The 18,457-nt window shown below is 39.8% G+C and overlaps 2 protein-coding genes across 2 annotated transcripts; one reads left to right on the forward strand and one right to left on the reverse strand.

Moving 5' to 3' along the window:
- The first annotated feature begins 1,519 nt into the window (after positions 1-1,519).
- On the forward strand, positions 1,520-4,448 carry LOC306738676 (angiopoietin-related protein 4-like). The gene is made up of 7 exons (XM_079220565.1): positions 1,520-2,014; positions 2,357-2,467; positions 2,590-2,683; positions 3,126-3,239; positions 3,470-3,565; positions 3,657-3,941; positions 4,058-4,448. Exons 1-7 carry the CDS (start codon positions 1,523-1,525, stop codon positions 4,237-4,239), a joined length of 1,374 nt encoding a protein of 457 aa, XP_079076691.1. The 5' UTR covers positions 1,520-1,522; the 3' UTR covers positions 4,240-4,448.
- A 1,200-nt stretch (positions 4,449-5,648) lies between these two features.
- LOC306739211 (dipeptidyl peptidase 9-like) lies at positions 5,649-17,211 on the reverse strand (the record flags this gene model as incomplete). Its single annotated transcript, XM_079221178.1, has 19 exons — positions 5,649-6,809; positions 7,244-7,355; positions 7,554-7,696; positions 7,989-8,141; positions 10,024-10,170; positions 10,482-10,627; positions 10,769-10,904; positions 11,587-11,739; positions 12,157-12,236; positions 13,134-13,293; positions 13,381-13,558; positions 13,668-13,768; positions 13,857-13,918; positions 14,290-14,418; positions 14,630-14,740; positions 14,832-15,000; positions 16,034-16,207; positions 16,595-16,707; positions 16,989-17,211. 19 exons carry the CDS (start codon positions 17,209-17,211, stop codon positions 6,717-6,719), a joined length of 2,583 nt encoding a protein of 860 aa, XP_079077304.1. The 3' UTR covers positions 5,649-6,716.
- Positions 17,212-18,457: the final 1,246 nt, after the last annotated feature.

Below are 18,457 nucleotides of genomic sequence, written 5' to 3' on the forward strand. Positions count from 1 at the left end.
TTGTTTAATCACAGTTTCCCTACAACGCAAAGTTTCGACCAACAGCCCAAAACTCAAAGATGGAAGTTTATTATCACGATAGACAAAGAAAGGCAGCAAATCTGCACAGTATATAAGATGGAAATGATTGGCACTTTTGGTTGAAAATATTGATCTGTTATAGCGTTGTAAAGCATTTGTTGTCTTTTTAGTGGAACAAAACTTTAAGAGTTCCTTTTTAAAATCGGACTATTTATAGTTTTCTCTTGTCTGAGTAAAATATTTCTTTCAAAATGCTTTTGTTATAAAAGTCCCAAAGCCATGGTGTTTCATAATGTACTGCACACGTGTGTGTTTCAGTTTTTGGCACATCATCTGCACCTCATTAGTAAGTTACACCGTGCTCCTTGTGCACGTGTGCGATTGTTGGATTCTGTAGTCAGGGCTGCATGTGTAAAACGGCCTGAGGGTTGAACTTTCCCCTACTTCTCACACTGACTCCTCCATCTTTGAATGTTCTCCAGCATTCCTGATCCATACTGAAGACGGGCCGCGACACGCCTGCTTCTCTCACTGAGATAAACAACAATATTTAACTATCAGTGTTATTTGTGGAGGTCAAAGAAACACATTTTTGCCATTACATCTTGTTGTTTAACAATCTACAAAACTGAACTATTTTGTTGTTTTTTAATTATTAATTGGAATACCCACACAAAACTTAAAAACAAAACAAAAACACAGACATTTTGCTATTGGGTAAAATGTTTGAATAAAATAGAAATATGGAAAACAGGAGATTAACATTGTTTGATTACAATTGGGTATGTTAAATAGGGACTTCTTTTTCTTTTCTTTTTTTTTTTTTAGGGGTGAAAAATGCACGCTAAAAGTTCGATCCAATACTTCATTAATGAAAATAGAATATAAACGAATAAATGCCTGTGATGTACATGATTATTGTGTTACATAGAAAAACAACAATAAGCCGATTGATTGATTAGTCAGACACTAATAATTTTTAGTAACTAGTAATTTTTCAAGCAAAAATACCAAATGTGTACTGGTTCCTGGTTCTCAAATGTAAAAACTCTTGGTCTTATATTTTTTCACTTTTTGGTCAGACAAAAACAAGACAATTAATGAATTATTTGAGTTATTTTATGGAAACTACAAGGCGTACAACTAGAAAAAAAAAGTCAAGTTTTAGAATAAAACTATTTTTTACAAAAAAAATACAAATCAGTGCTTTAGTAGAAAAGCTCAGTTTGAGCTTTGAAAGTAAAACAGAAGCCATGTCAAGTTCTGCTATCAGTCAGTGTCAGTAATTCAGACCTTTCATTGCATCATGATCCAGGTCTGCATAAGGGTGACTAAAGACCCTACACGCCTCCAGCCTCTCCTTATCCCACCTCCAAGCTGTAACAGCCAATCAGAAGAGCCCTCTGCTGCAGCCCTGGGCTATAAAAATCTCTCAGTGCTGTGCAGAGACAGACATTAAAACCAGCTTACATACTGCAACCGACTCCCAACGGACACGAAGATGAATATGCTACAGCTTCTCATCGTTGTGACCATTTTGGTGCACGCAGCAGACGCTTTCCCCACAGACAGAAGAGTTCTGCCTGGCCGGGACAAACAAGCCTCCTGGGACGATATGAATGTGGTGGCTCACGGCCTCCTGCAGCTGGGCCAGGGTCTGAAGGAGCATGTGGACAAGACCAAAGCCCAGATGAGAGACGTCAACGCCAAACTGAAGGCCTTTAACGGCACGGTGGCTGAACTGGAGAGGAAGCAACAGGAGCAAGACAAAGCTCTGAAGGCAAGAACCAAAGAAACGGAGGAGGAGGCGGAGAGGGAGAGGCTGGCGACAGAGCTGGCTGAGGAGGTGAGGGTGAAGGTGGAGGAGGTGAAGACACAGAGCGAGGACATCCACACCAGGATGGAAAGACTGGAGGAGAAGGTGGATGAGGTTCTCAAAGAGCCGACTCTGGTCCGCAACAACAGCGATCTCACAGGAGTCCCATTTATCCAGGTGAGAAGACAAAAATACTGCTGTAAATGTGAAAGTGTAGTCCTGCAAATGAGAAATGAAAACACAGTCCAGTAAATGTTCTAAAGGGACCACATCCCTCAGAGATTTTTTTTTTCACACTGCAACAGCTTGTCTGAAGCTAAATGTGATAAAACAATAGAAGCATTTCTGAAAACAAAATTCAAGAGTGCTTTCCAGAAGGTCCAAAACACAATCCTACAGTAGTTTGTAAAATAGTTTCCCATCTAAATACCTCCATGTTGGATGTAGTATTTGAAACAAAACTGCACCCCTGAAAACACCACAATGCTGTGACGCTGACGAGACATTGTATTTTTCCAGAGACTGGTAGCGGCTCAGAACAGACGCATCGACCAGCTGGTGGAGAAAATCAAGCAGCAACAAAACAAACTGGAGAAGCAGAGTCGGCACCTGCAAACCCTGCAAATCAAGGTGAGCCTCATAAGCCAGTGAGACAGAACAAGTGTGACCCTTCAGCTGCAGGATGATCCCTCAAACCAAAAGATTACTTTTGTATTTTGTCAGTGATTAATTATAGTTTCTTGATTTTCCAGGTTACACACAAGAGAGTAAAATCCCACCGACGGAGAGACGAAGAGACGGAGAAGCTGAGGGGAGAGCCAGAAGAGCTGAGCAGAGACGCATCAGGTAAGAAAGAAAGAAAAGGTTGCTCTGAGAGGAAGGAAAGAAATCTAGATGAGCGATAATATTGAAAAGACTTTAACCAGCAGTCCAGCAAACGTCATTCAGTTTGTAACAATTTGCAGAAAGAGAACACAGGAGCTATTCATACAACCCAAAGTGACATAAGAACAACAAAAAAATCACCTTTGCACCCGAGTTTATAACACTTGACTCGCTGGCAGAGCGGTTCACATGTGGTCCAAAGATCAGGAGAAAATGCGGACAGCAGCTTTTAAACGCAACAACAGTACAGTACGATGTTCGTCAGGGAAGGTGCAAAAAAAAGCAGCAAAAGTATGACAAAAAAACAGATTCATCAACAACTTTTTGCAGATGTCCTGATTTGTATTATCCAAAATCAAACTTTAATCATCTGATCAGTTTTCTGTGTTCTATTTTCTCTCAGGTTTGGCCCGAGACTGTCACGACCTGTTTGTACGAGGGCAGCGAGCCAGCGGCGTCTACAAAATCCAACCACAGAGCTCCCTGCCCTTCTCTGTCCTCTGTGAAATGACTTCCGGTGAGTCTAACAGCAGCTTTCCCTGAAAGTTCTCTGGTTTTAATTATACAACACGGCTACACAGCTAAAGGCTGAACGTGGAAACTTTTTATTGAAAACTACATGTGTCTCAACACCTTAAATCAGAGCAGTCTCTAAAAAACATATCAGCGATGCATGATCCTGAAGAAATGCATGTGTAACAAGACTCTTTAGCTCAATCTTTGCTCTCTCTTTCTCTCTCTCTGCAGAAGGTGGATGGACTGTGATCCAGAAACGTCGAGATGGATCCAAGAACTTCAACCAGCTGTGGGAAAGCTATAAGAAAGGCTTTGGCAACCTGAATGGTAAGACACTTGGCTCAAATAAGTTCTTTAAATATCTGCATCACTAAACCTCGATGGCGAAAATTAATCTCAATATTTCCCCTTCCTTCAGGTGAGTTTTGGTTGGGCTTGGAGAACATCCACTCCCTCACCAAACAAGGCCAGTACGTCCTGCAGGTGGAGCTCTCTGATCAGGTGGGAGAGCAGCAGCGGGAGGCTCGCTATCGACTCCAACTTGAAGGCGAAGAGAAGAAGTTTGCTCTCCACCTGGAGCAGGAGTCTTCATCTGGGGCTCAGGAGAACATAATGACAACCGAAGAATCCGGTCTTCCTTTTTCCACGGCCGACAGAGACAACGACCTCTCTGCCGACGTAAACTGTGCTGCGCTGCTCTCTGGTACGACAGCCGCACTGACCCCGAAACCTCAACACATACAAACTGTCTTAATACCAGGGAAAATATGAATGAAATAAAAGTGTTGCTATAAAAATGCTCTTTTTTTGTTGTTGCAGGTGGTTGGTGGTTCAGTAGTTGTGGCGAGGCAAATCTCAATGGCAGATATCCCAGAAGGCCGAGCGTGCTCAGACGGCAGCAGTCTAGAAGACAAGAGATGTTCTGGTCGTCCACAAAAGGACAAAACAACTCTGTGAAGGCCACTCTTCTGAAGATCGCGCCCGCCACAATAGAACAATAAGCAAATCAGTCTCAAACAGCAGAGGACCAACCAAAGAAAACACTAATTAATGATCTAACAAGCACTGGATCAGATATTTCTATGCTGTGCCATATCATCAATAATTGTCATATTGACATTTGTTTATTCCCTTTATAAGGACTTCCTGATGGTATTTTGTTATATAATGTATGTGTTTTAAAATACTTCTACTTCAATAGTGTACAGTGTATTATCTTTATCATTTATACATGTTCAACATTATATATTTTATTTACATGAATTAGATGAGAATAAAGTTTTGAAAAAGTTTAATAAATCTTGGTTCCTTGTTCTTGCTTGAAGGCGTAACGGTACACAAACCTCTCAATAAAATGAAAAACCATACAAAAACAAATGTTTTACACTTAAAGTCCTTCAAATGACGTACATGTATGAGTTACGCAAGTCTTTTTATAAAGGTAAAAAAAAAAATAACACAAACTGTACATGTGTATATTGAAAAGATGAGAATGCTACATCTGTGGTGTGAGGTAAATAAACATACATTTGCAGTTTTTATATGGTTGCCATGGGTCACATTATAATCAGATTTTAAATGAATGGCTATTAAGGGAATATTCATAACTACATCACAATATTTGGGACAGTGCGATGTTTGTTAAACATCTCATGAGTATTGGGAAAAAGGGCTGAACAATGATTTCTTTAAAACTACTGCATCCTGCTGTGGAAATGATAAAGAACACAGATGATGCGTTTAATTCAGAGAGAGCTCACAAGTGTATTTTTGTATCAATCAAATCAATGGAAAAGCGCTTTCTCTCAAGTAAACTGTTTCTTAAAATGATATTCTGACCTGACCTATTCTGGACCTGTGTTTTACACCTGTGCAATTTATTGTATTTATATACACACAGAATGTGTGTATACAGTATGTCTTCTTACTGCTGCTTTCCTCTAATCTTCAACAACAACAAAAAGGATGTATTAGGGTACTTCATATTCTTTTATTTGGTGTTAGTAAATTTGACTTTTGTGACGTCCATGTTGACAAGAGTTGTGCTCATAAGCCCCCTGAATCCATCTCCCCCCAACAAAATATTTTCCCTTCGGTTTTCTGAATCTGGTATATTAATTGAGTTTGATTTAATTGGTTTATGTTGTACTTTAATCTCCTTTCCCCTAAACTAAAACATCAAAAAGCCCACAAACTGCTTATCTACCAACTGCCTGAACCTTGAAAGGAAGTTTCTGATATTTTACAAATTACGTCTAAAATACTATTAAAAACAGTACTTTTCATTTCACTTTTCTTAAAACTTTGGAGGGGGGGAAAGTTCACTTCTGTTTATTTCTTCAATATCTGAGAGTACATTTAACCACGAACAAGTCATGGGAGCTCATCTTACAGATGGTCATCAGACACATGCGTAACAAGGCATTTTATTGTCGTCGGTCGTCAGACAGATTCCCTGATATATACTATACGAGCAAGGCACCTCAGACTGCTAACAGTTGTCATACATCATCTTATAAGTCAGTTTGTTGGCACCAAGGCAAATGTATGTAATATGTGCAAAATTCCTCAGCAGCAGCAGAAGAAAAAGAGGCTCCCCACAAAATGCAAGCAAGTGAGTGAGCGAGCGAGTGAAACAGCAACAGGTCGCTACATAGTTCCACCTTTTATGAATGCATAAGAATTCATAAAAAATTTGTTTTAACGGTAAACAAAAAAAAAATGTGGCATGTGACTTTTTCTTGTAGATCTGCCAAAGTGTGGCACAGCACATAACAAGTCATCTATGATAATGACGAGAGGGCACAGAGTATACGACAAGGGCTTAAGAGCTTGCTTGTATGCTCTTATAGAGCTTTACGTTTGCAAACATTACTCCAGTGTTTATTCACAGACACAGGAAAACGACCAGCAGTCTGGTCCCAGAAAAACATAAGTGAGCGTAAAAAAAAAAGAAAAAAAGAAGAGGAATTGCAAGAAAAAAGACAGAGCTGCTGGTCCACTTCTGTTCTGGTTGCATTGCTGACAAAGTTCTGTATAAACATCAATGAGAGTGTAATTTTTGATGGACTTGTTCCACCGTCTCACCACATCTCAAAGAGCCTCAGTCCTGTTTGTTCAGGACGAATGGAACCCTCTGTTTGATTTGGGGCTGAAAGCAATTCATCAGATTTCCCTACACTGACAAATACAGTGTTGACTACTTTCTCTCAGCAGTGGTCTCACTTATGGTGATGATTCTAAGATCAGAAAATTAATCTTGTAATGATTTATTGATGCTAAAATGCACCTTGAAGACAGACAAAACAACTCTTGTGGTGTGATGAGGTATGGCATAGCTTGCAGTGAGTATTATATCATAAAATCAAGGGAGAGGAGAAGATGGTGCAGGTTTAAATAAATGGAGGAAAAGAAAAGCGGAGACAAGGAGAGGAGGTTAATAAGCAAGGAAGGGAAGGTCAGTGTGTCGCAAGTCTTATCAGAGGTTCTGCTGAAGGAAGTGCAGCAGCGTAATCTCGTAATGTTCTCCAGACTCTGGACATCGGATGCTGTGTCGCTCGTTGGGATAAATCTAGAAGAAAAAAACAGAAGAAAAAAAAATAAATACATTCGATCAGCTGGATTGTTTAATGTTTCACATTTTACATCCTGTTTTATATTTATATAAACTACATAATGCATGATGTTAGTGGCTGTTTTTTCTATCTTAATTTGAAATACTGGAAAAACTAGAGAAGCTTCCCTCTTTTCTTCCAGCTGCTGTCTTAGTTTAGTAAATTAGAGAACGCAGACACAAGGAAGAACAAGACACAACATAACAGGTTGTCCTTTACATATTTTGTGCTGAACTGTGCTTTGTAACGTGTTGAATTGCCTCATGACAGCTGTTCTTTATACAAGGAGTTTGGCCTCCTCAGACTTTATGAAAGAAATGGATTCAGACTCAGTTTCACATCTTTATCACAGACTTCACTAAAGTCAGCATAAATAAGTGAATCCTCTTACCTGCAGGTTGTAAGGCTTTCCCGCCTTGATGAGTTGAGACACCAAGAAGTTAGTGTGAAAAAAGTGCACATTCTCATCGAGAAACCCGTGCAGGATCAGCAATCGGTTGGGCCTTTGTTTAACAGAGAGATGCAATTATTAGTTTCTTTGCTACTTCTACATACTTCTAACTTGAACCTACAAATAATCTACTATCCGTGGTATTTTGTGACATTAACTGTAAAAAAACAACAAAAAAACAGCCTTGTTAGACAAAAGTGGCGGGAAACAGGTGCCGTATAATACGATATCATAATATGACTGCGCTCACTCATTGGGGAGTTTGTCAACGTGCAGGGCGACAGAACAAGCCTCGTATCCCTTCTGGTTTTTGTCAGGCGTGTCCAGATATCGCTCTGTGTAGCCGGTGTCGTAGGCCATCCACAACGTCACTGGAGCTCCGGCAATGGCAACCTGCAAAACACAAACAAAACAATTTTTAATTATCTCTTCCTCTAAAGAAATACACTTCAGAAATGTGACTAAAAGTACAGATTGAGTCATATATTATCAGATTTATGAAGCCATTTGAGACACAGTAAATAAGAGTCATACAAAATTATCTGAAAAATGCACTTTTGGAAACACCATGGCCACTGTTGGAGAAACAAACGGCTTCCCTGAAGTGTGGCAACATTTTGCCATCCCTGAGTCCTTCAGCATAAAAACGAATAATAACGAGTATTATAACATTAGTGACTTTGACCTTGAAGATGTCCGGTTTGTGGATGAGGCCCATAAGGGAGAGGAAGCCTCCGTATGACCAGCCATGGATGGCAACACGATTCAGGTCCACAAACTTGTACTTTTCAGCTACGTAGTGTAAACCCTCCACCTGGTCTTCAATCTCCACTTGACCCTGATTGGAGGAGAACAAATAGGCAGAGGTGTCAAAAGTATTCACATTCATTACTCAAGTAGAAGTATAGATACTAGGGTTTAAAAATACTTTTGTAAAAGTTGAAGTATCAACTCAAGCTTTTTACTTAAGTAAAAGTGTAAAAGTACTGGTTTGAAAACTACTTAAAAGTATGAAAGTAAAAGTAATGTAAGGGGAATTTTTTGTCCATTAAAGACAAACTCTTAAGCCGCGTCTCAGGGGCCTATAGTGCACTACCCCACCTCCCCCAAAACAATCATTTTTATAAAGGCAATAATGTTTTAAAATGTAATGTTTGACTATATTGTTTTAAAATGTTATGTTGAAAAATGTGGGATGCACTAGGCTACCCGTTTCAGCTGCATATATGCCCATTTAAAATGATCACATTTTATTACAATGCAAATACATATATGTGTACTACTGAGCATTAACATGCGTTTCATGGAGCGGAAGACATGATAACTAGTTGCCTATAAGTATTGTAATAGTGCAAAATAGGCGGCGGCCCCGACACAAACACTTAAAGCTGTGGTTCTCAAACTTTTTCTGTAAATAACATAATTGTGTGACTCATCTGTGCTTTTATAAATAACAGAATAAAGACAATTGCAATCACTTTCAAGTAAATCAGATTGCCCCATCAGACAATGTTTTGTGTAAGTTCTATCTGTGCAAAAAAATACTTATATTTAGTTACTACTATAGCTCATTGTGGAAAACAATAAGCTTTTAATTTTTTTTTGCCAAACAAAACAGAATGAGTGCAGATATGTGAGCATCAGGCCGTATCAGTATTAGTGGCTGCAGTGAGCTGCTTTCCTCGACACATATGTTATAAACGGGGTTGTAGATTTGATACGGCCTCTCTCAATTCATGCTCAATATTGAGCTTAGATCTGTTTTTTTTATTTTGAGAAACGCAACAGCAAGAAAAGACGAGCTCACGGCGTCGCGTCAAATCGCGCATGCGTAAGCTGTTAACGGCGTACCGTAACCATTTACCCGAAAGTACAGGCATTTGTCCATGTATTTATTAATGACTTAGTTTTATATCCGTGTACTTTGTACTTTTGTAATATGTGAAGCCAACAGCTCATTGTTGGTAGAAGACACGAGCACCGTGGCTCGTTTCACCTGAAACAGGAGAGCTGCTCCGGGTTCAGAGAGCTGCTCCGGTGCGAGGAGAACTCCGGTTGCTCCTCACAGGAGAGCTGCTGTTGAATCTTCACCCTGGGAGCGTTTAAAACGCAGATATAGCGGTCTACCTTTCACGCGACATATTTTTCGACGCTCTCTGCCCGCTGGTGTGTGTGCTCAGCGCTCACCTGTGTGCGCGCGCACGTATCTGTGGGCAACGGGGCGGAGAGGTTTTTTGTGTGTGTGTTTTTGAACGATAACAAGCCGGAGTGAAAACAAACCAAAATGAAATAGTAACGAGGCTATTTTTAAAATGTAGGGAGTAGAAAGTACAGATATTTGCGTGAAAATGTAAGGAGTAGAAGTAAAAAGTCGTCTGAAAAATAAATACTCCAGTAAAGTATAGATACCCAAAATTTCTACTTAAGTAAGGTAACGAAGTATTTGTACTTCTACCTGGTATTACAATACCAATCTACATATAATATGCACACATTTAAAAAGTGTTAAAACGAATAAACTCAGAGGGAAAAAAGACTGCATAACTACAAGCTGCAGATTATCATATAGTAATGTGGTCATAAAACACCTTTCATTATCAGTAAATTACTTAATTTCCTCTGTAAATACCTCTTTCAGAGTAAAACATGTAAATCAAATACTTCATTCCACTAACCAAGTCTTTTCGGGGAGATTTCATTAATGATTTATGGTTAACTACCATTTTGTCCTTCACAGCTCCTTCAAACTTGAGTCCGCGCTGACAGGAGCCTCGTCCATCGATGACCAGCACAGCGTAGCCGAGGAAAGCCAGCGTGCTCAGCCGCAGGTACTTCACTCCTTTATAAGAGTTATTCACTAACTGGACCTGGAAGAAGAAAAAAAACAAGCAACAATAGCAATTTGTCAAATAAACATGAGGATGATGATTTGATGACTGATTTCTGATTATAGTTGAATTTAAGCTTCGACTGTCTGTTACTTTGCAACAGGGATCAAACGTGTGACTGTGATGAAGTATTCAGATTGTTTATTTAGGTAAAAATACCAACATACCAACTATATTAGAATAACAAATATAGCATTTCATCATTAACATGTAATTGAACTATCAAAAGTAAACCTACACATTTAAATCTGCTTGACATGAATTTACTGTGAAAGTGGAAGAGCTCGAACCTGCGGGCCACCGTAAACAAATACGACAGTTGGATGCTTCCTGCCGGGGACCAGGTGGTGTGGTTTGTACAACATGCCGTACAGCTCGAAGCCCGACTTCCCCGTGAAGCTAAAGATCTCTGGAGGAGTGCAGTCGAAAGGGAAACCTGGAAATGTGCACAAGTCTGAACCTTAACTCAGTTTAAATCAGTGGATACGAGTGTAATCTTAAACACGTGAGAGGGGGAAAGAAACCGTCACAGCTGCCAGACAATATTTGACCTGTTATGAACATTTGTTTTCAGTACCAGCGGATTCCATCATGCTCGCCCAGAACTGAGGCTCTTTGTGCAGCGGGGCGTCGTCTGGGCCCTGCAGCTTGTAGATGTGCACACAGGGAGCGGTGGTCAAGCTGCTGTAGTGGCTGACAAACATGTCGAAGGTCTGTATGAAGAAAAATAAATAAATTATAAATCACACAATAAAGGGTTAAAAGGCATCTCTTACAATTTATATTTCTGCTGACACTTGACACCGTAATGCAGGAACACAAACTGCCATTTTAATTTTTTTAATTAACGTTATACTCGTGGTATTTTGACCGCTGATGCCAATACTATTATTTTGATGATATTTTGTGATTATAAATAATGTTATCATATAATTGTGCCTCTGAAACAGCCGGGGAACACTATTAACACACATGAAATAAACAAATAAAAGTACAGTTTTTTTTGTCTACTTTTTTTTAACACTGTATTATTATTATTGATGCCTCCATCATATCAGAGATCAATGATACTGATCACAATGAATTAAATATAAAATAATTAGCTGTAAATCCTAATTTAAATCACAAATTCAAGATGTATGACTCGCGAGTGTAGCACTAAATAAATTCTGATAGGCATCAGCAGCATCACTGATAATACATGCTGTACATTTCTTTTGCAGTTGAATCTTCTACAGAGACAAAAATAAACAAGGTTACCATGTTATCTGACATAAAAGAAAATGTCCATGCAGTTGCGGGTCTCTAATTAATTCTGCGGATGGATGATTTATGTGTATTTGGATGACGTTAGACTCGGTCCAGGCATCACTGATGTGTGTGTTTGTTACATACCTGGCTCACTGAGCAGCTGTGGGAGAAGCCGGGTTTCGTGAGTCGGACGATTTCAGCTGGCGATTCGTAGTTCACGACATAAAGGTGATGCTCCAGAGGAGAGTCTCTGGTTCCCTGGAAGTAAACCAGCTTTGCTGCCTCGTCCACCCAAATCTGAGGACTTGATGAACGCTGCAAAAAAAAAAAAAAAAAAAAGTCAGAAACAGTGTTTGTCTGTTTTGTTAAGACACAAAAAGAAAAAAAGGATCAACATCCGGTTTTGAAGTAGTGTTTTTTCATTAGTTGGTATAGTCACTGTACATCCCCGTCTTATTATTTTCTTCATCATATATTATTAGTTCAAACAAAATATAGTTTTTAAAATATTTGTTTTATTTTAAAGAGTTTAGTGTTAAGCTTAGATATTTATTTTGTCATATTCTTTACATTTAATAGGGACTTAGGTCAACAGATAATATGTAGTTGTAACTAACAACTACATATTATTTTACGGTGATTCATTTGTGCTGCTCTGGAACGGATACAATTAAACGTCAGCCACCTTCAACAGATATGTGGGCGGGGCTTTACCTTTGCTCCGTGATTGGCCAGCACCTCCCACTCCCCACTGGTTATGGTGACCTCCTCTTTGACTGGACACTTGAAATCATCTGGTGAGAGAGTGGAGAAGACAGGTGCATAAACTGATCGATCAATTGAATTGTTGTTTTACAACAAAGAAATCTTTACATTACTTATTTGGTTCTTATCAATATCATAGTACTAATCCAGCACCTCTCAAAGAAAGAAATTGCCTTTTAATGAATGCCGACACGGGCATATCATTCTGCTACTGTATTTAATTGCTGCCTTTGACACCCTTTTAGATTGACTCAAGTGCATTAGACTGGTTCTCATAATGTCTGTCAAATCAGTTGTAAGAAAAAAAGGAAGAAAGAAGAAATCTTCCCAGTCCTGTGTGTTATGAATGTATGTTTTGAGCAGCATATCATGAAGCTTGTCCAATCGTGTTTTTATCACGGAGAAATATTGAAAAATAAGATCTATTTTAATTTTTAGAAATGCAACAGCCTCTTGACTTTTCTTTAAGGCTTTTTCTTCAGGCTTTAAACAAGAACCAAGAGGTAGGAGCACATCACATCTGTTTTAGCTTATTTACAATGGATCCCTGTTTGTTTTAGGACTGATATAGATCTTGTTAGAAAGCTTAAAAAAACTAAACGGGCAAAAATGAGACCCTTCTAACAGAGTAGAAAGTCTTGAACTGAAAAAAAAAAATCAAAATATTTTCACCAAACTGATTGAATGAATTGGGCTTTTTGAGTTAATAAGTCTTATGGTACTGTATGGTTGGGTTAAATTATAGACCAAAACTACAAGGAGTTGTTTTTTCACAAATGCAAGTTTCCATTGATTTAATTGTATTAACTTTAAATAAGAATGAATACATGTCCTTCACTAAAGTCATTAAATGAAGTAATGATACCTTTTGGGGGACAATTTGTCTGGTTCACCTGAAGTGAGAATGTGCTTGTTGATGGCGTTACCTTCAGAGTGCATGTAGCCGTTGGCCCAGTTGTAGCTGCCCTGCTGTAACGCTGCTGTGATCTTATACAGGTGACAGAAACCGGTTTTTGATTCATTTACTGCTATGAAGCTGATGTCATCATCACTGGTTTGGATGAACGGATGGAAGATGTCGTGCACCTGAAAGACAAATCATGATGTGGTTTTTCCACTGAAGACTGCACCATTTTTAACAGAGCCCTAGAATGATGTGGTGTTGGGCCTCACATTGATCCAGATGTCACTGGTCTCCTGATAGATGATGAAGGGATGGACAGCGTCTCCCAGGGCCTCTAGGCACTCGTGCCTGTTGGCTTCGTCCTGATGTGCAGGGATGAAGAGCGCTGGAGGCAGCAGGACCAACTGGAGACGCTGCTGCCGTCGGTCCATCATGACCGCCCATGCACTGACACACAGAAAGAGGAAAAGCTGTAAGGCACGCGCAGTATACAGAATGCTACAACATTTGAGTATTTCTACGAATGGTGCTTTTAAAATTAGTTTTTTTTTTTTACTATCTTCCGTCTTTTGTCCATCCGGCTCTGGTGATGTATTCAGCACCAGGGAACAGGCTGGCAAAGGGAACAGGCAACTCCTTCTCCTGCGTGCTGACAATCTGAGGGCGAAACAACAAGAAGCATTTGAACTTCTCTCGAAAGAACTTTCTGGTAAACTATGTTTTACGGCACTGAACAAGCACTCACTTTGCCAAGATTGTCTGTCCTGATTTCGGCTATTTTGAGATTAATATCCGGATTCTTGCTGCCTGAATACAAAACAAAACCGAGTTGCGCATCAACATACAATTCCACATGATACCTTTTTGATATAACTCAAGACTTCTGTTAATAGGAGTCATACTGTATTAACCAAGCTACACAACAAACATGCACACAGTTTTAAAAAGGTACCCAGTGGAGTTCTACTAGAGCAATTTTCTTATATTATCTTTATTAACGTGCTAAAACACCAGCACACCACAGGGCATCCTTTAAAAAAAATTATAATAATAAAACTTACCGACTGCATATTTATTTTAATTATACAAATCCAATAAACAACAAATGCAGCACAGATTGAAAATGTAAATTCAAAATGTATAAATCAAAAGCTTGTGTGTGTGTGTCCGTGTTGTACCTGCGCGTGGGTATCTGTAGACGTCGGTCTTGCGCTCTTCCAAAGCCGGAGATGGAACATGAATGATCTCAACTTCAGACTCATCCACTTCCTCGTAAAGAATCTGTAGAGTCTTACCACCATCTGATTCTGAATCAGAAAGAAACCAGTAAAGGACGGTTTTGTTTACAGGAGAAAACTGCAAGAATCAGAATCCTCTTGAAAACGTAACACGGGTGAAGTCTCATACAGACAAACTTGTGTTATTCAAGTATCTATAAATAATCCACCGTCAATTGATTGCCTCCTTGATAAGAAGACTATGACAGCAATCTATGTGATGTCTGTATTTCTCGCTCACCTTCACGAGCAGCTGGTGACCACCAGTATCCAGTGAAACGATCAAACTCTTCCTGCGTGACAAAAGTGGCAATACCGGCAGATTTGGGGTCCTCTTTTGGGTTGTTAATACCTAAAATAAAAGCAGAGAAAAATAGAAACACTGTGTGAAAACTTCAAAGTGCCAGGTAAGACTCTCCAGGAACATCAGTCTCAATCCTGACCTTTGTGGCAGAAGGTGAGCCTCCTCTCTTCACCCGTCTCAGTGCTGGTCACCCAAATGTCATTGTTGTTGATGAAGCCAATGAAGTTGGGGTCCCCAGGGCAGATCTTGGGGTCCATGCGTGTGCCTGAACTCTGGCTCTTAATTTCAACAGGATCCATGGGAGAAGTCTGTACAGAGAAGTTGAAGTTGTAGTTCCACACTTTGTCATCAACAGACATAAAAAAAAATAACTCTTTCTATTCCAGAGTGCAAAAAATCAGACCACATATCAGATTGGCTAAGGCGGTAAATATTTTGTTCATACCTTCCTGACATTTCACTGACAAACAGAATTTGTGTAAAAAGCAAAACAAAATCCTGTGTCTAATTAGCCTTCTTACACACTTAGTCTTGCTGGGTTTAAATACTTATGGTCCATCGAATAATGAATAAACAGGAAATATTTGCCTTTCTTCCATAGATTCTTGCTGAAGGGCCAGATGAGAGCAACACATCAGTGGGCTGAACGGAGATGATGTGCGGCCAGTACTGGTTGTGCTGGCAGACTGGCAGTTGAATAAACTCATGTGGCGATTAAACTACTTTTGTACTTGTTAGAAGTCATCTCAAGATAAATGTATATGTGGCAAAATTGTCATAATTCGGGACTAACCCCCATATACTCAAACATGGGCAGAGTAATTTCAATTTTTATCCCCACTACTCACAGTCGCCAACTTTCTCAGCTCAGCTGCCTGTTCAACCAGTAGAGACTGACCTCTTGTGGTGCGAGCTGTGAACTACAATACATCGCCTCAATTCAGCATCTCCGTATTGGTTTAATAGAAAGAGGATGACCCGTATTTTTGACTATATTGAAAATAATACTGTCTGGATTTCTAAATACCATGGTACATTGTAATACCTCGGTAAAAAAAAAGTAATTGCTACAGCTTTAGTCACAATTATTTCTTAACCAAAAATAGGAGATCTAGTGAGGGTGAATTCTCCAGTTGAAAAATAAACACATCAGTGCTCCCTGGTGGACAAACTCTGCAATAATGAAACATTGTTTCCAAATGACTTTGCCATTTCTGTAATTGAACTACTTGCATGTGACATATACGCCAATACAGGTATATCTGTGATAAGCTAATTGAGCCTGATTATTGACCTTCGTGTGTGACGCTTAAAGTCTTGTTTTACTGTCCTTTAACTCACAGTAAAGCTGTTGTTTCCACCGTCACGGCAATAGTACAGACTGCTGTTGGCCTGGAACAGGAAGAGGCCGCTGGGTCGGTGGTAATCATAGGAGGTGATACCAGACACCCCCAAGCGCTTCCTTTCTCGCAGCAGCTCCTCCTCCCGCGAGAATCCCCCGTGGTGAGGGCTGGCCTGAGGTCAGGAGTGACAGGAGGACACACAATGTGACAATTCTGGCCGAGCAAGGTCAAAGTCGAAGAGCATGGAAAACAAACAAACAGCAAGAAAATATTACCATACTTAATTAAAGAGCGCAATGCCATGTACCAATAAATATATCCTGTTATCTGCTCTCTCTTCAGCGAATAAATCACAAACAACTCACGTTTATGAAATCAGGTGGTCAAGATTATTTTGTCTTTACGGGAAGATTTACAACAGTAGTTTTAAGCTCCATGAGGAAAGACGCTTCTACGGAAGGAGTGGTTCATAATCATCCTCTAAATATTCCCTTTTAAATCTAGTTTGGATCAGCTCAATCACATTTAAGTGTCAGAGTGGGCTATAAATCCTTCTCACCTGAAAGCGATCCAGCATCTTTTTCCATGACAAAACCAATAGAGCATCTTTGCGGATCTTCTTGGGAATGTCCGAGTAGAGTAAAGCATTGTCCCTGCTGGCGTACGGCATTCCTGTGAGAGCAGAGATGCTTAGTCAACGACCGAGCTACCATGTGTACAGGTCCTACGGGTCTCTGGAAATGCTATCACACGCTACACCTAACTGCTTGAGACATGGAGGCAGCAAAGAGCAGCAACCACTTTGCAGAGATTGTGTGAACTACAGATGCAGAAAAAAAGTAGAAAGATAGCCTCAAGGCAAAATGGTGTTCCTGTACAAGTTATCGGCCTGAAAACGAATACATATTCCAACAACTGTGACAGGTTCCAACTTTCAGGTCGCCCAAGCGCACCAAGGTAGTAGATGCGGTGGGAGTGCGGACTGGTCTCGTCCTTCTGGATGAACTGGAAGTCGTGTGGCGCCTTGTTGATAACCACGCCTGTGTTCTTGCGGCTGTTGTGGATGATCTTCCGCAGGCCATCCCATGTATGCTTCTCTACCTGGAACTGTGTGGGATTCACATCCTCCATCTCCACCACCTCTGTACTGTCGGAGAGCTCGTCCACCCCGGTCATGCCTGCCAGTGCCCGCCTGATTCTGCGGACAGAACTCAGACTGATCAGATACATCGACAGTAAATCACAAAGAGAGAGAAACACTAGCAAACGTGTGTATATCTCCGATTGAGGAAGGTATATTTGACCTAACTAATGTATTGGTCCACTAATCATATAATGTAGGTGTTGGATAATGTGATAATTTCTTAAACACATGTTTGAGAAATCTTTTCATGGTATTTGCCAAGGTAGTAGCGTGGCACTATGGATGGCAATGGCGATCTGTCGAATAGAGTTTGACTGATTAATCGGTTTGGCCGAGCGCTGCCACTCCAGCCATAAATGTGTGACGGACTTTGAATTACACTTATTAATGTCAGAGACTATGTTTTCAGAAAACAATTCCCTACTACACAAAAACCTTTCTGCCGATAGGGTCAATTTGGCGCTCTCTCTTCCAAATAATCCAGCAACGCAACAATCCAATCGCACACTTCAGGATCCTCCTCAACCCAGGAACATGCACCAACATGATGGCTTGGAAGAATGGCTTTTAGCAATGAGACGGGACATGCTACATACGTAGGTAACAGAAGCTCTGTGAGGAGAGATGGGCAATGGGGAAAAACAGTGTGCTGATAAATTAAGTTTATTTCAATACACACGCACTGCACAAATGGAAAAGAGTCAAACTGAAAGCACCCCAAACGCTACTACCAGGCTTCACCTGCAACGTTTAAATATCTAATAATGTAATATATAAAAACATTACCATGATGTGTTCAAAGGAAATATGGTCAAATTTAGTTTTTAGCAAGAAACTTCATTAAATCCAGTTGTTTTCACAGCAAAATAAAACAAATAGAGATGGAATTATAACCCGTTTGACTTCCGAACACTAGCTCTTAGCATCTTATAATAGAGAATAAAATCAACTAATGTCTTAAATAAGTATTTCAATAAAAATACAATGTTTTTTTTCCCCTAATCATTTTAATTGTGTGTTTTATACAAATATCCACTACGGATAACAATAACAAAAGTAAAAGCATTACATTTAGGACTGTTGATGGTTTACACTAACTGAAACAAGTTAGTCTAGTGCCTTGCTGTCCATTATAGTTCCAAGAAAGAAAATCAGCTAATCGGTTAGTCGGCCAGTCAGCAGAATCGGCAGGTCCGATTGAAACATAAGAAAAAAAATCTGAATCAGCCAAGAAACTTGCAATTGGTGCATCTTGGGGGAAAAAATTAAAAACAAATA

The sequence above is a fragment of the Taurulus bubalis genome (genome assembly GCF_910589615.1).
Source record: "Taurulus bubalis genome assembly, chromosome: 7".
Taxonomy (NCBI): Eukaryota; Metazoa; Chordata; class Actinopteri; order Perciformes; family Cottidae; genus Taurulus; species Taurulus bubalis.

What these genes read in the sequence shown, in the direction of transcription:
- LOC306738676 (XM_079220565.1), top strand. Translation starts at nt 1,523, where the DNA reads ATGAATATGCTACAGCTTCTCATCGTTGTGACCATTTTGGTGCACGCA. An exon ending in TGCAAACCCTGCAAATCAAG is followed by an intron (nt 2,468 to 2,589) that starts GTGAGCCTCATA and finishes TTGATTTTCCAG; the next exon opens with GTTACACACAAGAGAGTAAA. An exon ending in CTGTGCTGCGCTGCTCTCTG is followed by an intron (nt 3,942 to 4,057) that starts GTACGACAGCCG and finishes TTGTTGTTGCAG; the next exon opens with GTGGTTGGTGGTTCAGTAGT.